This window comes from Pleurodeles waltl, chromosome 7 (assembly GCF_031143425.1).
Source record: "Pleurodeles waltl isolate 20211129_DDA chromosome 7, aPleWal1.hap1.20221129, whole genome shotgun sequence".
NCBI lineage: Eukaryota > Metazoa > Chordata > Amphibia > Caudata > Salamandridae > Pleurodeles > Pleurodeles waltl.
The window spans coordinates 573807919-573830404 of record NC_090446.1 but is presented as its reverse complement, the minus strand read 5'-3'; the positions used below and the strand labels follow the sequence as shown (position 1 = coordinate 573830404).

Here is a 22486-nt window from a genome sequence, read left to right as displayed (position 1 = left end):
GCTTGAACAATCAGGTGACAGTACTCTCTAGAAAACTCCCCAGAGAGGCTGATTCCCTCAGATTGTAAATCTGTCCCTTAGTTCACTTGGACTCTGAGAAACCAGTCAACATTTGGCATGTCCTGGTGATCTCTTAATGTTTGCTTTTGCACAAATACCTATCGCATACAGGAGTATAGGCATAAGCTTCAGGGGGTAGAGGTGGGGCAAAACATCAGCTTTTCTGCAAATGTCTGAGTTTTCATATTTGAGCCTGTAAAGAACGGTGTCTCAAACAGGCTGATCTGACCTTTAATCCCTGAAAGGAAGAACGCTCCCAGCAAAGTATTGTAGAAAGCTCTTAGCGTTCATCAACTCAGAAACCTATCTGTTGAGAGAGAGGTTGTATTTGAACTGCAGACCCTGACTCTTTACAGCTGGTTTGGCAGCCTTGGGATGTCCCAGCTATGTGGACCCGTCAGACAGAATGGTAATGCTTTATTGCCCATCAACATTATCACCCTCCTGACTGACTTTGTTCAAGGCCAGAATACTCAGCCACATCTACCCTTGGATCCCAATCAAACAGTTGAAGTGAGTATCACTTTGACATCACTTTATCAACTCAGTATCATCAGAAAATGCATCCTGTCCTCCACAGGCAAACCACCTAGTTGCTGAATAGATACTAAACATTTGCACAGAGAGAACTATTCTTTGGATTGTTTTACAGTCGTTATCCATCAAGGCAGCAAAAACATGGTCTCAGGCAGACTGACTGCCCTCTTATGGAACAAAATGAAGGAAGATTTTTTTGATTACCAAAAGGCAATGATGTGCATGCAGCTGTTCAGAAGTAATAGCTTTCAACATGTTACTGAACGTAGGCAAGTTCGACATGAGGTGAAGTGGAGGAAGTGATCAAGTTATTCGCATTTCTAGCTTTACTACACCATTTCTACTTTCAGGAAATTTTCACACTTTAACTTTACCTTTAAAATGAAGATCATTGCTGAAGCAACAACTCCCTTCAGACTCTTGAAACTAAACATGGGGTACGGGTTTAAGAGTAAGAAGAATGACCCAGTCTAATGAGCAGCCAGGTCATTGCTTTCTCCCTCCCTCACACGTGCAGTTTTCATACTTAAAATGAGCCTGTTTGAAAGTGACATGATGTTACTCACTAGGATGGTGTTCCTGTTTCTCTCAATTTTCTACTAGAAAAACATTGTTAGGTTGTCAATCATTGTTGGAGAGGAGTTACAGATACTCTATTCGGATACTCTATTCTGACTATCTAGCACTCCTCTATAAACCAGCTATACTTCCAGGTTATATTTTTTATAGCCACTTGATGAGGGTGTATTTGTGTCCAAGTTTTGCAACAGAAAGCTATTAAACCAGTTGACACTGTAATACATTGAGGGCCTGATTCTAACTTTGGAGGACGGTGTTAAACCGTCCCAAAAGTGGCGGATATACCACCTACGGTATTACGAGTTCCATAGGATATAATGGACTCGTAATACGGTAGGTGGTATATCCGCCACTTTTGGGACGGTTTAACACCGTCCTCCAAAGTTAGAATCAGGCCCTGAGTCTTTATGGGAACATACATTGGAGCTTATTTAGAGTTTGGTAGGGAGAGTACTCTGACTCAAACGCCATGGAGTTCCATGTTCACCAAACTCTTGGTCCACTTGCGTTATTTAGAGTGAGATGAACAGTCAAGTTTCTACCAGCTGAGCCTTCTCTGGCTCCACCAGTTGAAACCTTAGATTGGCGCAGAACATCAGGCCATCGGTCTAAGTACCGAAGATCGAATGGTCTATTTAGAGCAGATGTTCTGATTCATTTTTTCTGTTTGGAACTACTATGGTTATAATTGTTCTTAAATGTTCATCAATCATAAATTATGTTTTGCCTAGATACCTGTGTAGCAAATAACTTCCTCCACAAGGAAAGTATTTCCAAAGTTTCTGAACTGCAACTGTGAGGCCTTATCCCGCCCGCATGGCCGGAAACGTATCACTAAATTTTTTTTGACCTCAGCAAGTCCACAATGACTCTCTGGCATGATGGCATGGTCATCGGGAATGTAGGTACTCCAAGGCGGGGCAAAAGGGGATTTATTGCTGGTAGCCACATAAGTAGTGTCCCACACATCAATTAGACTTTTTGGCTGGTACATAAGTGAGGCACAGTTTACATAGTGGTCTTCCATTACTTCTACTGCTAACTACATCTATGTAGTGCCTAATACCCAAGAGTGTCTAAGTGTGAAAAGGAGGTGGTACCACAGAAATGATGGAGAACTGACCACCCTAAATTAGGTAGCCATCAGGTGGTATTTTGTTATGACAATCTGCTGGAAAATGAAGCCAGTAGAGCCTCCACAGGGGAAACACTGCCTTTCCCCACACTTTTCATGAGATAGAATAATACAAGTTTGGTGTATGGGACATTCACAATTTTTTGCCAAATACTCCATTACTGTCCACCCTGGGCCGGCTTTAGCACTGGTGGCGCCCTGTGCGACAGTCTTTTTTGGCACTCCCTACCCCATGACCACCTCCTCAGATTCACTCACGACCACCCAGCAAACGTACCCCTCATCTCTCTGTAGCCCTTCTTTCACATGCATTCATTTGTTTTAAAGCGCTTGCATAGGCTGGCATTGCTAATCCACTCAGATATTCACATAAAATATAGTTCTGTTCTTTGCATCAGGTATATTAACCAACAACACTACTTTATGATGAGTCAAAGCTGCCCTTAGACAAAACTCCCATCTCTCTCCCTAGCAAGAACATTATTCACAAGAGGTGTCTTGGCAGTTTAATTGTTTCCTGAAGGCTGGACACACAAGGATCTTTTCAGCAGGTGCTTTTAAATTGCAAGTTTCGTTAATCATTGCTAAACACAGTGCCCCCCTGAGTTCAGAGCCCCCCAATCCAGGTCAGCAGCCGGTGCGGCCGCACTGCTTGCACCACCTTAAAGCCGGCCCTTTGTCCACCTCTAAATCAGGTCCTTTTACTTGAGCTATACCTTTGGTAACTATATTTACATTTGTAGAGTGCCTGGGCAGAGCAGGACCAAAACGTTCTAGCTCCTTCAATGTATCCAGAAAGGCATATTGGTTTCTGGGTTGCTGTTTGTGAGAAGGACAGGTTCTCTTTTTTTATGGGATTTAAAGTGAGGTTTTAAATACTTGAATGCCCATATTCAAGGCCAAACTGTAAGCCCTTCTCTTTTAAAGATTTTTTTGATTGAACCCACTTCTCTTGATAGCTCCTCGACCAGCTTCTTCTCAGACCGCTTTTGCTAGGCACTTTAAATGTCTTGTTGGGGCATGCATCTGGCCTGTTCCCTTCCTTTCTCACCTGTCCTCTTCCTGTCCTCTGCTGCGTGAAACACTACTCCACAGCTCCATACTGTCAGATCTTCGCTGCCTGACTACTTTAACGTCTCATGATCTCTACCTGCCACTTTCTCTAATCTTGGTTAACATCATCTGTTTTTATCTTTTAATGAGACTACTGGGGAAATATCGCTGACGAAGAGATGCACTGTGACACATTTATATTGTTCATCCTTCACTTTTTATAACTTGTAAAGCCTGTGTAACTTGATGTACATGTAACTTGCTACTCCATTTGTAAGATTTGTGTAACTTCCTATCCGCATGTAACATGCAACTTCCTATTGAACGCGCAGTAATGCCTTTGGCCAATGTCTGACCAATACGAGAGTGAGTGGAGACTGACAGAGTCACACACAGACACAGAGAGCTACAGTAAATACAGTTTCATAAAGAAACAGAAAGACACAAATACAAACAGGCCAAACTAGTAGACAGTTGAAAGTTGATGAGAGTAATAACACATTATCCAGTATTGGATCTTTAATAGATTCCATGTCCTTTTGTAAAAGGGAGCAAATTTTAACCATGACCAATCAGTCAACAGTACCCTCTAGAACAGTGGTTCCCAACATGTGGTCTGGGGACCCCTGGGGTATCGCGAACCCTCCTCAGGGGGTCAGTGACTGCATAGGAAATGTAATAATACTAACAGATTAGGTCCCCAGCTTTCAGTAATGGCTCATTGGGGTGGGGGGGGGTCCCCGGATTCCAATAATGATTTACTGGGGGTCCCCGGGTTGCAGTACTGATAAAGTGGGGGTCCACAGAAGTCAAAAGGTTGGGAACCACTGCTCTAGAACACTCCCCAGAGAGGCTGATTCCCTCAGATTTTCACGTCATGTGAAGGGGGTCGCCCGGAGCTCTGCTCAGTTTCTCCCATCTCTTGAGCTTACACTATCTTCAAAATGTCTGACACCTCTAAAAAGGGTCTCTTTAGATATTGCAAATCCTGTGACATTAAGGCCCTCATTACGACTCTGGCGGATGGTGCAAAAAGGACAGTAAGACCGTAAACAGGCCGGCGGTCATTACCGCCCATTATGACATTGGCGGTTTGGCATATGCCAAACCGCAAATGTCCCGCACCGTCCGCCACAGCCGTAAGGACCGCCAGGCTGGAGACAATGGTCTCCAGCCCGGCAGCCGTCATTAGTCTGCCAGCGGTATCGGGACACCGCATACCACCATGGATTTTGTGGGGTTTTTAACCGCCACAAAATCCATGGCGGTATGCACTATTCACTGTATGAATTAGTTCCCTGGCACTGATTGGGGTCTCCCCCTCCCCTTCCTCAGAGTCCTCCCCCAACACCCACAACCCCCCTACCACCCACCACAGGTAGTAGGACCCCCTCCTCAACCCTGCCCCTCATAGAACCCCCCAAACATACCCCCTACACCCCTCTTCACGCACGCTCACAACACTCACACACATACACGCACACGTACATGCACACATACTTACACATAACATTTCCCCTATGCACATTACACCCCCGCATACATACATGCACTCACACACCCCCTCTGCACACCCACACGCACCCCCCTATGCATGCACACACCACACAACACCCCCCCACCTCTCTCCCCTAACGGACGATCACCTTACCTGTTTCGGTGATCCTCTGGGAGGGAACGGGATTCATGGGGTCTGCTCCGCCGCCAGCACCCCATCACCAGAACACCGCCACGCTGAATACTGAGTCGTATTTCGGTGGGCGGTGTTCTGAAGACGTGGCGGTGACGGAGGAGCAGCCTCCACTACACTGCGGTCTTCCGTCAACCATATTATGACTGCTGGCGATCCTCTGCCCTTTTTTGAACGGAGAGCCGCCAGCAGTCATAATATGGTTGGCGGTCTTTGGCCCGGTGGAACCTCAGCGGTCTTTGGAAAAGACTGCCGAGGTTGAAATGAGGTCCTAAGCGTCTACATGTGGAAGTTCCACATAAGGAGTGCCTTTACTGCATTAACCCAAGTCATCAGGTGAAGGATTGCAAAATTTGTTGAACTCTTTCTACAAAAACACTAAAGTACAGAGAAGGCAAGCTACTTCTGCGACTACAGAAGTCCAAGAGTCACACTTCTGATGACAAAAGCAACACTTCTGAAAGATCCAGGAAGAGAGAGCGATCCTCTTACAGACCTTCTGAAGGAGGTAAGACGGCCTTCAAGTCACATCATAAGGACCCTACCAAGAAGGAGAAAAACATTATGGCCCTCATTACAACATTGGCGGTAAATGCTGCTTACCGCCATACAGAAGACTGCCAACACACCGCTACAGCTATTTCGACTCACAGCTCGGAATCCGCCAAAATCTAGACACTCACACAAGTCCGCCACACCAAAGGTCAGTGATAAACTGGCGATAACAAAACCTCCACCATCACGCCAACAAGAATACGCCCACACTATCACGACCCAAGAATCCACGCAGCGGTCTTTCAACCGCGGTATTCCATTGGCGGTACACACCGCCACGCTCAAAATACACACACACTTACAATACACAACCACATTGGACAAATCGAAATACACACACCTGATACACATACACACACCACTCCCACACACCCAATACAATATAAAACACACCCACATCACCCACAAACCCTTCCGACCAGAACTGCGACAGAAGGCCAGAGAGAGACACCACCATCAACAAACTAGCATCCACAGGCACTCAACACCATCACTCACACAACATCCACGCATCTCACACAACACACACAAACATCCCCTCACACATCACAACACACACCACCTCACACATCACTCACACCACCCCATGGCACCGCAAAGACACTCCAGGTTTTCTGAGGAGGAGCTCAGGGTCATGGTAGAGGAAATCATCCGGGTAGAGCCACAACTATTTGGATCACAGGTGCAGCACACCTCCATAGCTAGGAAGATGGAGCTATGGCGCAGAATCGTGGACAGGGTCAACGCAGTGGGACAGCATCCAAGAACACGGGATGACATCAGGAAGAGGTGGAACGACCTACGGGAGAAAGGTGCGTTCCGTGGTCTCAAGACACCAGATTGCAGTTCAGAGGACTGGCGGCAGACCCCCATCTCCTCCCCCAAAACTAACAACATGGGAGGAGCAGGTCTTGGCTATACTGCATCCTGAGGGCCTTGCAGGAGTAGCAGGAGGAATGGACTCTGGTAAGTCAAATCTTTAACTACCATATCCCCCACCCTACCTGCATGCTATCACATACCCCCACCCTCACCCCCATCACTCCAACACCTCACATATATCCCACTATCACAAACCACACATCCCAACACCAAGCCCTGCATGCAACAACAAAGCATGGACACCCATCACCAAAGCATGTCCACTACAGATACCCACCCGACCCCAAAACAATTATCACACAAGGTCCTACACAAGAATGTAAGACTGGGGTACAGGGTCACCCACCCATTGCACACGATGGCACACACAGGCGCAATAATCATGTCTTTACACCCCCGCAGGACCCCTACCCAAAGTCACCGGACAGGAGGTTCCAGACATGTCCACCCCCCCACAGAAGAGGCCCACAGTGATGACAGCAGCACTGTCCAACTGGATCTAGATGACCAGCCTGGCCCATCTGGGACCTCGGGACAGTCGGTTCCCCTGACACAGTCACAAGCCACCACAGAGCCTCCCCCCTCAGGAAACACCAGCACAGCACCCACCCAGCGGGCCCATACCTCTGTCCCCAGGACACGTCAAGCAGCAGTGTGTCCACTACTACAGGGAACCCAGGAAAACCCACCAACCCAAGAACAGCAGGGACCTGGGGGCAGTGGGCACACGGTTCAGGGGACAGAGGCACAGGACAACTGGGGAACTGGGAGGTCTGTTGTGCGACAGGGGGAGGACAGGCCCAGGGAACCCACTCGCCACGAGGCCCTCTCCAACACCATGGGAGTGTACCATCATTCCCAGGAGACGATGGCAACGGTACTGGCCAAGTTTCAGGAGACCCAGCGGCTGCAGGAGGAACAGTATTTGGGGTTCAGGGAGGAACTCAAATCCATCAACACTACCCTGGTCACCATTGTAGGGGTGCTGAAGGACATTGTGAACACCAGGAGGGACACTGTGGCACAACAAGGGGCCCCTGACACTAGTCTGGATGATGAACTGCCCACCACAACCGCCGGCGCTAGTGGACAGGAGGCACCGCCACAGGACCACGACACCAGCCCCCCACCCCCTGCAGATGGAGAACTAACCCGCAAACGGTCCCTTAGATCCAGGACAAAGACAGAGAACAATGCCAAGACCCTGCCAAGAAATGAGACCACCCTGAATGTCATCTTTCTGTCCCACTTTGTCACCCTGTCCATCCTTAAACTGCCCTAACTCCACTTCCTATGCCCCTTTGAACAATGCACCTGTGAGACAAATATCTGGACTCTGCCATAAACATTGCTCCACCATCACCCCTGACCATTTTACAACCCCCTCCACTATTTTGCACTTAAATAAACACCTGTGAATCACAAAACAATCTGGAGTCAGTCTGTGTTTTCACAAATGTGTATTTACAATAACTGAGGAAAATAGCAATGTTCATTGTATTGTCAACATACCTATGTCACACAGCTCTAGTCCATGAGGTAACATAGCAGAGGTCACACAGTGGGACCCACATCTGTGAAATGGAAAGGCAAACTGACAGGTCAGGGTCCATACACTGGGTGAAAGTGACAGACATAAGGTAGGTTTAACAATTTTATCAGCTGTAGGAGACAGTGATGTCTTCTTACCTGTGTCTCACTGGAAGTATTGCTGGATCACGTTGTTTCTGTTGTCGATATCCTCTTCTTCTGCCTCCTCTTCTTCACTGTCCACAGGCCTTACAGCTGCCACAAGACCTCCTTCTGGACCATCCTTTTGCAGAAAAGGCACCTGTCGTTGCAAAGCCAAGTTGTGCAGCATACAGCAGGCCACGATGATCTGGCACACCTGTCATATGGAGGCACCGGAACCTGGCCTTCAGGAGGCCGAAGGTCCTTTCTATCACTCTCCTAGTTCACTCATGTGCCTCATTGTAGCGTTCCTCTGCCCTTGTCCTGGGATTTCTCACTGGGGTCAGTAGCCATGACAGGTTTGGGTAACCAGAGCCACCTGCAAATGTCGAGGGACAACTGTTAGACACATACCAACCCTTAGGGACAACCCCAGATCCAGACAACTATTCACAGGGTATAGGGTACTTGTCCTCACCTATTGGCCACACACGGTGCCTCTGGACTTGCCCCATCACATAAGGGATGCTGCTATTCCTCAGAATGTAAGCGTCATGCACTGAGCCAGGAAACTTGGCGTTCACATGGGAGATGTACTGGTCGGCCAAACACACCATCTGCACATTAATTGAATGGTAGCTCTTCCGGTTTCTGTACACCTGTTCACCCCTGCGGGGGGACCAAGGCCACATGTGTCCCATCAATGGCACCTATGATGTTGGGGATATATCTCAGGGCATAGAAGTCACCTTTCACTGTAGGCAAATCCTCCACCTGAGGGAACACGATGTAGCTGCGCATGTGTTTCAGCAGGGCAGACAACACTCTGGACAACACGTTTGAGAACATAGGCTGGGACATCCCTGATGCTATGGCCACTGTTGTTTGAAAAGACCCACTTGCCAGGAAATGGAGTACTGACAGGACCTGCACGAGAGGGGGGATTCCTGTGGGATGGCGGATAGCTGACATCAGGTCTGGCTCCAACTGGGCACACATTTTCTGGATTGTGGCACAATCAAGTCTGTAGGTGACTATTACATGTCTCTCTTCCATTGTCGACAGGTCCACCAGCGGTCTGTATACCGGAGGATGCCGCCATCTCCTCACCTGCCCCAGCGGACGTGCCATGTGGATGAGAACAGCGAGCACAGAGTCAGCCAACACTGAGGTAGTAAAAAAACAATTTTATTGCACACATTTGTCAATCCGCTATGTGCCTGTCTCTGTGTATGCAAGGCCTAGATATGTGTGACGCATTTAAAAGTAATGCCCCCTGAAATGGCGGCTGCCTGACCTGTAATGTGGGACAAGGGGATATGAGGTAACTGCGCTGGCGTTGTACACCGTTGCGGTAGGCGGTCGAAGATCGCGGCGCAATCCTGCATTGATTAACATTGGGCCCTATGAGTCCCAGGAGCTAATAACGATGTACGCCGGCGGTGACGGTATGCACCGCCGCAGACGTGACTGCTATTTTCTGTCTGTTCACTCACTTGATACCTGATCTTCAACAGGAGAGGACCTACACTGCAAGTGCTGCTGTGACCTCAGTCTGGAAGCGACGATGGCTCATGTGTCTGGGGAAAGGGCCCCTGCCTTCACATTGGAGGAGTTGGATAAACTAGTGGATGGGGTCCTCCCCCAGTACAAGCTAAGCTACGGTCCTCCAGACAAACAGGTGAGTACACTGTGAGCATGCTGTATGGGCAATGCCTGTTTGGAGTGGTGTGGATGGAAGATACGGGGAGGGGCGATGAGGCCTGCATGATCGGACGGTGAGTGTATGTGCGTCAGGGTAAGGGTGGGAACGTGGGACAATGACTGTGACGGTCCCGACGGTTAAAGATTTTCCTTTTCACCTGTACTATTTCGCTAGGTCAGCGCCCACCAGAAGAAGGATATTTGGTGTGCCATCGCAAAGGACGTCCGGACCCTTGGGGTCCACCACAGACGGAGCACCCACTGCCGGAAAAGATGGGAGGACATGCGCCGCTGGAGCAAGAAGACAGCGGAGGCCTAGCTGGGGATGGCCTCCCAACGTGGGAGGAGTGGCCGTCGCATCATGACCCCCCTGATGTTCCGGATCCTGGCGGTGATGTATCTGGAGTTGGATGGGTGCTTGAGGGCATCACAGCAGCCACAAGGGGGTGAGTATCGTCACATCCATCTGACTCTACGCGCATTGGAGGTGTCTGGGTGGGGGAGCTGGGCAGTGGGTTCCCCTAGGCTAGGGCGAGCTTTGTAGGCAAGGACCCTTTGTGAGACAGGCTAAGTGGCACCCCAACCCCACCAGTGGTAAGAGCCATCTACACCTAGTCAGGCTCCTGTGACTTCCATGTGTGCAGTAATCGGGCATAGGCCATGTACCCCATGTCCCTGTGATTAATTAGGGAACTCTAAGTGCATGGTGTAGTGCAGAGGGCTGCTGTGTCTGTAGTGTATGCCAACGGTAGCGGTATTGCATGCACTGAACATGTCTTTCTTCTTTCTCCCCCCATTTTTGTGGTCTCCCTGTTCTTGTGTGCATTAACATCATCAGGCGGAGGAGTTGTGCCACCGGAGCAGGAGGGAGCTGCATCCCACATGGCCCTGGAGGGCGAGACAACGGAGTCTTAAGTCACCAGTGGGACGGAGGGCGAGGGGAGCTCCACAAAGGGGACAGGAGCAGAGACCAGCGACACCGACTCCTCCTCTGATGGGAGCTCCCTTGCGGTGGCGGGCCCCTATGTGTCCACTGCATCTAGAGGTACAGCCGCCGTCCCCCCTACCAGCACCGCCCTCCCAGCCGCCCCTCAGCGTGTGTCCCGTGGCCGCTCACCCAGGAGGGTGGGCATCTCCTTCACCCCAGGCACCTCAGGCCCTGCCCCAGTCAGCCCTGCTGCCCTCAGTGAGGAGGCCATTGACCTCCTGAGATCCCTCAGTGTTGGGCAGTCTACCATTCTGAATGCCATACAGGGTGTAGAGAGGCAGTTGCAACAGACAAATGCATACCTGGAGGGCATTCATTCTGGCCAGGCAGCCCAACAGCGAGAATTTCAGGCTCTGGCCTCTGCACTGATGGCAGCCATTGTCCCTGTGTCCAGCCTCCCCCCTCCAACTTCCTCCACCCAGACCCAATCCCCAGTACCTCAGCCTATCCCTAGCACACCATCAGACCAGCATGCACACACATCAACACACAAGGGTGGCTCTGGCAAACATAAGCACCACACATCCCACAGGCACTCACACAAGCATCATACCCATGCACACATACCAACATCCACTGCCTCCACTGTGTCCCCCTCCTCCACGTCTCCCTCCTCCCTCCCTGTCACGTCTCCACTCACACCTGCATGCACTACATCTTCAGCCACTACCTCCATCACCAGCACGCCCATCACCACACACCGCTCACGTGCACTCACCACCCCACTACCACTCACACATCCCCTGTGTCCTCTACCAGTGCGTCTGTGAGCCCTCCTCCCAAAGTACACAAATGCAGTCACACACCCACCCAACAGCCATCCACCTCACGACAGCCTCCAGCCCATGCACCTTCACCCAAAGTCAGCAAATGAACACCTCCTACAACCACTACCTCTTCCTCCACTCCCAAACCCCCTCCATCTACCCGTCCCAGTGTCTAAAAAGCTTTTCCTATCAAATGTTGATCTCTTTCCTACACCTCCCCCACCCCGTCCGTCCCCTAGGGCCCGCCTTTCCAGGTCCCAACCCAGCACCTCAGCCACCACATCACCGGGCACAGTGGTGCCAGCAATAGCCAGAGTGTTAAAGTGGCTGTCTATGTTGGCGGTTTCCGCAATGGTCATAATCTCATTTGTTTTTACTGCCGGCCTGTTGGCGGTTTTACGGACGCTTTACCACCGACCGCCAGGGTTGTAATGAGGGCCTATGTCTTCTCGGACAAAGCCTCCTCTCAGCCTGCTTATCCTTCTTACAAAATTGGAGAAACTTCCATCTCCATCTCTATCAAAAAATCTATGTCAACGACACCACCGTTGACAATACTCTTGTCGACAACTAATACTGTTTCGTCAACAAGACCATCATCGCCAGGCACTACAACAACGACAGCCATTGGCTCCCATTCAGTCAACAAGAATTTGTTCACCATCGGCAGCCCTAGCGACAGTACCATTGAAGAAGACACCACCATCGACGACTATGCTACTAGCACTACCACTGCCTGTTAAGGCGCCACCGTCAGCGACGACTCTGTCAACAGCAGCACCAACGATAACAGCATTGGTGAGAATTGAACTGCCATCGACGATGTCAACAGTGATATTGAAAGTCTCAAAAAAGACAATTACTCTGGAAGTGACTTCCCCTAGTAAAGTCTCTCCCTATCCTTCATCACATCTCTTTGAGCTTGAGGAATCCAAAAATGACGAAGGACGGTTAGGGACTGCACATACTCCATCTGAGCTTCTGGTTAAATGCCAGGTTGATGACGAAGGTTAACTTTCTGAGGAAGATCACCCACACTACCAACAATATTACGTTCCTCAGCGCAAGTCTCTATATGAACGCTATTACCAACAAAGGGCGGACAATCTACAAATACTCACATTGCTGGTGCAGGATCTGCAGACAATGTTGTAAGACTATAAAAGAAGGTTTCCGGACAGGGCATCAGATACACCATCTCAGCCTGTTGCACCATCTACACCTCCACTTATATCTCCTCCAGTAACTCCTAGAATTACACCATGATCAACCGTGGCAGCACCACTAAGAGACAACCCATCTTCCTCAGAAGAGGCAAGAGAAGACGGAGAAATCCAAGAGAATATTCAACTGCAAAGTGAGTGGAATGATTATCTCATTCCCATGCCTTCAACTCTACCTCCACTTCCATTGGATTTACCGCCAGAGGACACAGGTGGTTCCATTGCCTAATGGATAGAGCAGCCAGCTGATTCCACCTCCCAACCTCAGTCAAACAAGCCGTCTGCTTCATTTATGATATCAAGGAGCAAGCAAGGAAGTCTGTCAGGGCCATCCCCATAATAGATTACATCTGGGACAAGGGGATTAAAATTATGAAAAACCTGGCAACAGTGGTACTGGTGCCGCCCAGGCTAGACAAGAAATACAAAGCCCCTGATGATTCGTCGGCATGCTTAACGGGTCATCCCAAACCTGACTCTATTATCACTCAGGCGGCTCAAAGACGATCTACAAAATCCATCCACCCCCATCTCCACACCACCAGACAGGAACGGAAGATGATTAGACAATATGGGCAAAAGATTTTCCATCAAGCCTGCGACAGTGGTGCGTGCTGTTAATGCTCTAGCTATCTTGGTCCGCTATGACCAGCAGATGTGGTTGGACATCAGAAATCTGGTAGACCTCATCCCAGAGGATAAAAAGCCTGAGGCAATTAAAATACTGCAAGAAGGTGAGCACACCTTCTCCAAGGTAATTGATTGCATTCTGGATATAGCAACAACAGGCTTTCGACTGTTAGCTGGAGTGGCAGTACTTAGATGCCGAAGATGGCTGAAGTCAACATCATACAGACCAGAGGTACAGTCTAAGGTCCTTATCATGGCTTATGATGGAGAGACATTGTTTGGAAAACATATTGATGATGCCCTCTTAGCCATCAAAACAGACATGGATACAGCAAGATCCTTGGGCACTCTCTATTATAAGAAAGCTGCCTTTCGGGGAGTCCGTGGAAGAGGATTTTAATCTTACAGAGAGGCCTAACAAAGACTACAATATCAACCTTTTCAATCACAATATAGATTGTCCTACCAGCAGCAATACCGGCAACCAACTACAGCTGCCTACACTAAACAGGGCCCCTGCAGAAAACATCCCTCCCAGTCTAGAGACACAGGTCACAAGCAATGACCTCTATCGGGTATCAGCCACAACTACATCTCTACATCCAGTGGGTGCGAAGATTTCCAAGCATTTACATCAATGGAAACAAACAGTGAACTGATGGATCTTAGAACTCACAGAGTAGGGCTATACTCTGGAATTTACAGAAACACCACCAAATTACCCCCCAAGGAGAGTACTCCACCATCTTCACTTATTAACAAAAAGAAGCCCTCATCATGCTGGCAAAAGGAGCAATCAAGAGAGTATCCTTTTCTCAAAGAGGCATAGGCTTCCATTTCAGATTCTTCCTCATAAAAAATAAATCAAGCAAATGGAGACGCATCCGAGACTTGAGAAAACAGAACAAATTTCTACGCAAATAGTCACTTCGGATGGTCCCTCTCTCCAACATCCTGAACCTCCTCAACAGCTGAGATATTATGACATTGCTCGATCTGGAAGACGGATACTTCCATATCCCCATCCACCCCAAACACAGAAAATACCTTCACTTCACGGTGCCTGGTACCCATTACCAATTCAAGGTTCTCCCTTTTGGACTAAAATAGGCACCTCACATACTTACAATATGCCTGACTCTTGTAGCTGCAGCTCTCAGGAACCAGGGTCATCAAGTATTTCCCTACTTTGACGACTGGCTCCTTAAAGCCCCAATAGCGAAACAGGCAAGAAAGTCAAAGGAAACTTGTCTCAACCTATTCCTCAAATTGGGGATAACAATCAACTTGCAGAAATCAGATATCACCCCAAAACAGAAAATCCTGTTCCTAGGGGCTCTTCTGGGCACCAGGCAGAACAAATCACTTTTATTCCAGGACAGGCAACACAAGTTAAATCAGTTAGCGATCAAGCTTTCAGGAGAAAAGTCTGTTTCAGTACGTACGTACAAGACCATGCTAGGCATGATGTCTCGCAAGAGGCTATAAATCTAGAGCCTCTTGCGAGACTCAAAATCAGACCACTTCAGGAAGAACTGCAGAAGCAATGGATACAGAAAGAAGGATCATTTGACAATCTGATAACTATCACTCTGAACATGACAAATGCCCTAGAGTGGTGGACCCAGGCTTTTCACTTATCTCAAGGCATCACATTCCTTCCTCATGTGCCCGAATTTGTGATAACAACAGACGTTTCCCTCCAGGGATGGGATGGCCATCTACAAGATTTATAAATTCAAGGGCAGTGGTCACAACAGCAAAGACCATCACACATAAATAGCCTGGAATTAAAAGCCATCTTTCTCACTCTTCAAGCTTTCCTTCCAAGGATACAGGGTTCCTCAGTGCTGGTCCGTACGGACAACACAACCAGTATGCATTATATAAACAAACAAGGAGGAACACAATCTCTATCACTCTCCCAGGAGGCTCTGGATCTTTGTAATTGGCTCACGGTTCACAATATATCACTAAGGGTGGAGCATGTATCAGGAGTCAACAACACACTAGCAGACACTCTTAGCAGGACAACAGAGAACTGCCACGAGTGGGAGCTGAATCAAACTTGGACAAACAAGATATGTGCAGGTTGCAGCAGGGAAGCATTGGACCTCTTTGCGATGAACATCATCATTAAATGCCAGCTTTATGCCAGCAATACCTGCTCCCAGGGTCATGGGGGAATGATGAGATGGTCAGGGATTTATGCTTATGCTTTTTCCACCTTCCCTCCCATACCAACGGTTCTGAGGAAAATAAAAAAGGCATTGTCACCTGATCCTAATCGCCCTCTGATGGCCCAGGCAACACTGGTATATGGAACTTCTCTTGATGTTGGAGTGCAAACCCATTCCCCTAACTCTGATTTCAACATTATTGACCCGGGACAGCGGCCAGATTCTCCATATGGACCCAACATCTAGACATGGCTACTGGATTCAATGAATGCAAGGACCTAAATATTCCTCCGGACTTCAAGGGTATACTGGCTAAAGCAAGCGCTGACTACACGTACAAAATATACAGGCTAAAATGGAAAAGGTTCTGTATATGGTGTCAACAAACTACCTCATATCCTTTAAAAACATAACTGTTACAGATATTACTGTATCTCCTATATCTAGCAAGATCTGGGCTAGTGCATGCTTCCATCAAGGTTCACCTTGAAGCTATATCAAGATATAGACGATCTTTTAATTCTCCATCCCTTTGCTCGGAGAGGATCATCAAACAATTCATGTAGGGTTTGTTCAGGGCTTTCCCTTCAGTAAGAGCCACACCACCAGAATGGCATTTCACCATAGTACTTTCACAGTTGGTGAAACCGCCATTTGAACCAATTCATAAGGCAGACTTAAAATTTCTCACCTGGAAGGTAGCATTATTATTAGCACTCACCTCTACAAGAAGAGTCAGTGAGATACAAGCCTTCACTACTCAAGAGCCTTTCTTTCATTTCACTGATGCCTGCGTATTATTAAGAACAAATCCTCAGTTTATTCTAAAAGTTTCAACTTACTTCCACCTGAATGAACCAGTCATTCTGTGCAGTTTTTTTCCAAATACATCCGACCCATCCAAGCAAGCTCTTCATACTCTGGCCTCTTAGCAACGCCTTAGTGTTATTTTTTTTACACTAAGGTGGTGCTAAGTAGGCCATTCCCCCATTCCATATTTACAAAGTGGCACGAAGCATGCATTGCGCCACTTTTTAACCCCTTGCACCACATTATGCCTGCACCACGCATAAAGTATCCTAGGGGGTGTTGCCACGCAGTGAGGCTCGAAAAAGTGGCGTAGTGAAATTTACAAGATTTCACTGCGCCATTTATCCTGTGAATTTTAATGCCAGCTCAAGGCAGGCATTACAATGACGCCCCCATATTAACTTATGGGCCTCCCTGTGCTTTGCTGCACTAGTGTCCAAATTTTGGACGCTTGTGCAGCAAAGCGCCACAATAGCATCAACAATTTTCATGCTATTGTGCTAATGACCGCCATGGTGCAGCATAATATAAATATGGTGCAACCATGGTGTCATTAGGTGCTGGTAGGGTGATGCAAGAAAAGTGGTGCATCTGAACCGATGTGCCACTTTCTTGTAAATCTGCCCTATGTGCTTAGAAAGTATGCAATACATCTCACCACACTGGACTACCAAATACAAAGCAGAAGACTGCTGTCTAGCAGTGTGCATGGCCAAATTATACAATATCGCTCCCGACATTTAATGTGGACAACCAAATCTGGAGCCATTCTGGAGTTTTAAATTCTCCCTTTTAAGTCTCACTTTGACCTTAGGCTCACAAATGTTTGTCTCTGAAACAGCACAATTCCTTCCACAACGTGATATGTTTCAACAAGTTCATTGGGTGTCTCAGTTTCATACCTGTGCCTTAAGATATGCCTAGAGAATGTACGTGGTGTGATATGACATGATGTAACCTAACATAAATGATATGAGAAAAGATAAAACATAAGCAGACCGTGTCATCATACCTCCCCCAACTATACTCCCTCCAGCCCTAAAACTGTTTGGATGTAAATAACATAGGGGACAGATAGAAAATTGGCCTGCTGTGGCAAACAGACATGCACATACTAGAACTGACAGACCATGAGTACAGATATACAGATAGATTTTAAGAATGGACAGCAAACAGTAGGACTGACAGAGGGAAAGTGCAACACACAGACAGATTCACCTTGAATCTGACACAAGATATTTAAGATACAGTGTCGATCATCCACACTGACTAACCTTAGACATGGCTGAGCTTTCACTGCTCTTATGAGGAGAAATCTCATCATTGACCCCTGAGAGGAAATAGTTGGAGGTGCAGAGTGCATCCTGTAGCAGGGGATAATCCTGATGGTCTTTCGGGGTGTACCTCAACAGGTCCTGCAGAACAAAAAAACGAGGAAAAGAAGGCATGAGAGAGGCACATTGCTGGAGAATGACATTGTGTGAGTGAACAGGCAGCTTAAGAAAATTAGGACTCTATGACATATTGTCATTAATTTAATTATCGCTCTTCAACAGGGTGGCGACACAATTACCTCTATTTTTCTCCACATACAATTAGTTGTTTGAAAAACAGACCCCTCTCTGCCGTTTGACTGAGCAGAATAGGACAGGCATGTGTGGATAACTAACCTCAAAGAAGGTGTAGTTTGGAACAACATGCAAAGGAAACCATGTCCGGCAATACTTACATGAAGAGCCAAAGTATTCCTGGTTACTCGATCAATTGGTGTCAGAAGAAGCTCTGAAAGGAAAAATAAACTGCCTGAGCCAGATAATTGATTGGGCAAAGTTACTTATAGACATATGGCCATGCTCTTGGATCGAAAATCTGGCATTGAAACCTAAAATGAGATAGTCATCAGGGTTATTTCTGGACATTAAACGAAAGAAAATTAAATACCAAACTCACTGAGCCATAGTACAAAACCTTTTAAGTAACACCAAATGTAAAGATGTCAAACATGCTAGAACTACCAATGGTGGAACCCCCACTAAAATATCAATGGTCAGGTACATTATATCCATTTATTGCAAGATCCAAAAACAAGTGTGTCTCTAGCTTCTATGCTATAGATAGGCACACTAGCATTATGGTTTTCACAATGCAATGGTATTTGTGTGTAATTGTAAATTTTCCATATAATCCACCATCTTGTATGTCACCTGGAGGTTTTGAGAACAAATGTTTTCCACCTCAAACAGACAAGATACTAAAATGTGGTACATGAAATGTTGTGCAGCTGATGATACTTTGGAAAACGTATCTGTGACCTTCCACCTGTTGATTGTATTGGATCCAGGCACTAAACAGCTGATGGTTTTTCCTGGATGGTGTTAATATTAATAATGGTTGCTTTGCAAGATGTGCGTGTGCATTTATCTGCTCCAGTATACAAAAAGTGCACAAAAAGTGACGGATGAAATGTTTGAATTAATCTCAGCCACTGGTAATTACTCGGGCCACATCCCAATCCACAGTTCAGGCTGGACTGTTTCTGTTGGAGCAGGTTCAAGACTGATGTGCATATAGCTGGATCTCAAATGAGGTGGCATAATGTGCAGAATAATGATGGATTGGGATGCAGCCCAGAGTAATTACCAGTGGCTGAGATTAATTCAAGCATTCCATCCATCACTTTTTGTATACTTTAGCATGCTGCCCTAAGTGGGATGGGTATGCCCAGACGTGGGACCCGTGCATACTGTGTCACTGGAACCAAGCTATTCCTGGCTGCTGTGTCCACAACGGTGGCGAGACCAGACCTGGGTTGGCAGTGTTCCGGTTCCGGGAGGATCTGGTTTGGCAGTTCAAGCTGGACTGTTCCCATTTGAGCAGGGTCAAGAGTGGTTTGCATATAGCTGGGTCCAGACTGAGGTGGCATGGTGTGCAAAATAACAATGGAATGGGATGCTGCCCAGTGTAATTATCAGTGTCTGAGATTAGTTCAAGCATTGCACCAATCACTTTTTCACAAAACCAATCGGACACAAGCTTAAGCCATGACCTGGAAGCTACATTAGGCTTTTTAGCAGATCAGAAAGCAAATCCCTGTAAATACTGAGTTCTGGAGTAGTCCAGAGCCTTACACAATATAACAAAGGTTTTAATGCTATCATATCTGAAATTGGATTAAGACCTAAGTCAAAATAAATAGGAGCCAAAGGGATACTAACTGAGCAAGCAAGTAGTGCTCTAGCAAAACTATTCTCTTTCGCAGACACTCTCTGAGCTTTCCAGTACCCCCACACCTCTGCATCATAGATGGCAGCATTTTTGTTCTTTTGTCTGATAAATCTTGAGAACCGGAGATGCTGTCCTCGTGCTAGTACTCTTGTAAAAACGCATGATGGTACCGACCTATGTTGTATGATAAAAGAACTCTTGGTAATCTGGTCTCCCAACTAAAATTATTCGATATCCTTACACCAAGACAATCTATGGAGCCTACCCTATTCAACGAGACTCCATCAACTGAGATTGTGCATCTCTTAGCTGCCCTAAGACTAAATACCATGAATTTGGTTTTGTTGACATTCAATTCCAGACCTTGCACTCTACACAGAAAGCTAGAAACCTGTCAACCAGGATCTAAAGACTCATCAGTGTTTTGGAAATAAGAAGTGAATCGGCCGCAAGAAGTGGGAGCATCATTCTGGCAGGAAGATAAAGCTTAAACCACCTCATCTGTATATAGAGTGAATAATGTTGGTGCCAGGGTGCAGCCTTGGCGAACCCCATACTGTATATGAATACGATCAGTTAATTCACCCCGATTACCCCATCTCACCTGAGCGTAGGTGCCTTTATGTAACCACGCTATAAGATGTATTAAATTCCTAAGTATACTCTCTTTATCTAGAGCCTCCCACAATTTTTCTCTAAGAACCAAATCGAACGTGGATCGAAGGTCCACTAAAGCAACATACAGATTTTGTTTGGCAAGAAATACATACTTCCAGTATAGCAGAAAGACTTGATCCAAAGTGCTAGTTTTGGGTTGAAAACCAAAAATATTTTTGCCACAAAATCTAAAGCCGAAAACAAAATTTCAACATGCAGGAAAAGAGTGGTTTTGGGTCAGAAACTCCATCCGGAAAGGGAATGGGCAGCAACGGCATCACCCCCAGGACCGATGGGCAACAGCTGAATAGCTAAAGATCAACCCGCACAGGGCGTATTAACCATTTGTTCATGGAATGTAGGTGGCCTACGGGCAAAGTTGGAGAACCCTGCAGTAACTAATTTTTTTAGTTCATTTGATATTTTACTTCTACAGGAATCCTGGGCAATGGAATCAATACCGATAATTGGATTAACGGAATATCTCAGTCCAGCCACAAAACCCAATGGGCCCGGTAGGTCAAGGGAGGCTTAGCAATATATGTTAGCATGAGTATCTTAGTAAAAATCTCAGAGCACAAGGAGGAAGATCTACCCTTTCGGCTACTCAGGCTGGATGAATGGGGAAAGAATATACAGGAACCATTGATCTTAGCCAATTTATACATTAATCCAAAAAAAAAAAAATGAGCAAACAACTTATTAAATAAACTGATAAAGATAAAAAGCACAGTAAAATCTGCATATTGGCTAATCTCGGGTGATTTCAACCTCTACCTATTCCACAACCCCGGTGAGGATCACCTCCAAACAGTGGCAAGGGTACCCAGCCAAACTCTCCCAAAGAAACTCAAGAAAGACAAGTTAGGGGAGAGTTTTATACACACTTGTGAATCAGTAGGCCTCTTTGTGCTAAGTGGGTGGAAGTCGCCCGACATTCCCCCGGCATGGACAAGATCCTCCGGGAAAACGGTCTCCCACCTAGACTACACATTGGTGTCCCCTGCTCTGTATACGTTAGTAAATGCCTTCAGCATTATGAACCGTGCGGAAAGCAATCACAAGCCGCAGGTATTTGGGATTTGCTCATCACCCCATAAGCCAGAGGAAGCGGTATCCTTAAATGGGGTGATGGGCACCTAAAACTTAAAACGACTCATATGGTCCTCCGACACTATTGAAAGCCAAGCAGAAGAGGCTCTACGAAAGCTGGAATCAATGGCCGCAAGCAGGGCAAAATTGACAACGGTCTGGGAGAACTTTGCCTCCAATCTTATAAACAAAGTCTCTTTAGGCAACACAAGAAAGGGAGTACAATTGAAACATCGCCAATGTTTACATTTACCACAGCCAGTGCGCAGAAGGAAAGCAGCCAGAGGTAAACTACTAAGGCAACTTCGTAAATCCCCAGACAATAGATCAATACTGGCCACATTGCGAAAGCAAAGGAAACTGTTTAAAAGGGAGCTATGGACCCTCAAAAACACCAGCAGGAGGCCTTTTGGGCCAAACTACATTTTGCTTCCAAAACATCTGACTCCAAAAGGTTTTGGGAAATCATTAATACAATGGACAAGGGTTCAAAAGCAGCTAATAATGCAAACATAACAGAGGAAGCATGGGTATCCCACTTAAAGTCCCACCTAAAAGATTTGACCATCGAAGAAGGCCCACAAATTCAGGGCACATTAATAATCGGGATCCCAATGTTCCTGAAGTTTTGAAATTTACAGCATGAGAACTATCAAAAGTCACAAACTGGCCCTAACGGTTTACCGCAAGCATTATTTAAACAGAAAGATGGGCTAATTTCCTGGCTGCAATGTTCAATTATGTGCTTACAACAGGCACTGTCCTGGCAACCTGGAGAGGCTCTATAATCCACCCCATATTTAAGAGTGGGGACGCGGCCTCCCCAACCAATTACAGACTAATAGCTCTCTTAGATGTTGACCTCAAGTATTTCTCATCCTGTGTGCTAAAATACCTAGAAGCCTGGATCACAGATAAAAACATTTTACCCCTAAACCAAACTGGCTTCACCAAGCACCAAGGAACCTTGACAAACCTTATGGCACTGGGACTGATCACCAACAGAGCAAAAGCAACAGGGACTCCTACCTATTTGTGCTTTGTTGAT

The 22486-nt window shown here is 46.9% G+C and overlaps 1 protein-coding gene across 2 annotated transcripts in view; it reads right to left on the bottom strand.

Moving 5' to 3' along the window:
- Window positions 1-22486, bottom strand: part of LOC138304375 (active breakpoint cluster region-related protein-like) — a 248501-nt gene that overhangs the window by 127679 nt on the left and 98336 nt on the right. For both annotated transcript variants that reach the window (XM_069244361.1, XM_069244362.1), the window contains 2 exons: window positions 18194-18246; window positions 17739-17879 (listed from right to left, as the gene is read on the bottom strand). In XM_069244361.1, coding sequence (XP_069100462.1) covers window positions 17739-17879; window positions 18194-18246 — 194 coding nt within the window. The remainder of the gene's footprint in view (window positions 1-17738; window positions 17880-18193; window positions 18247-22486) is intronic.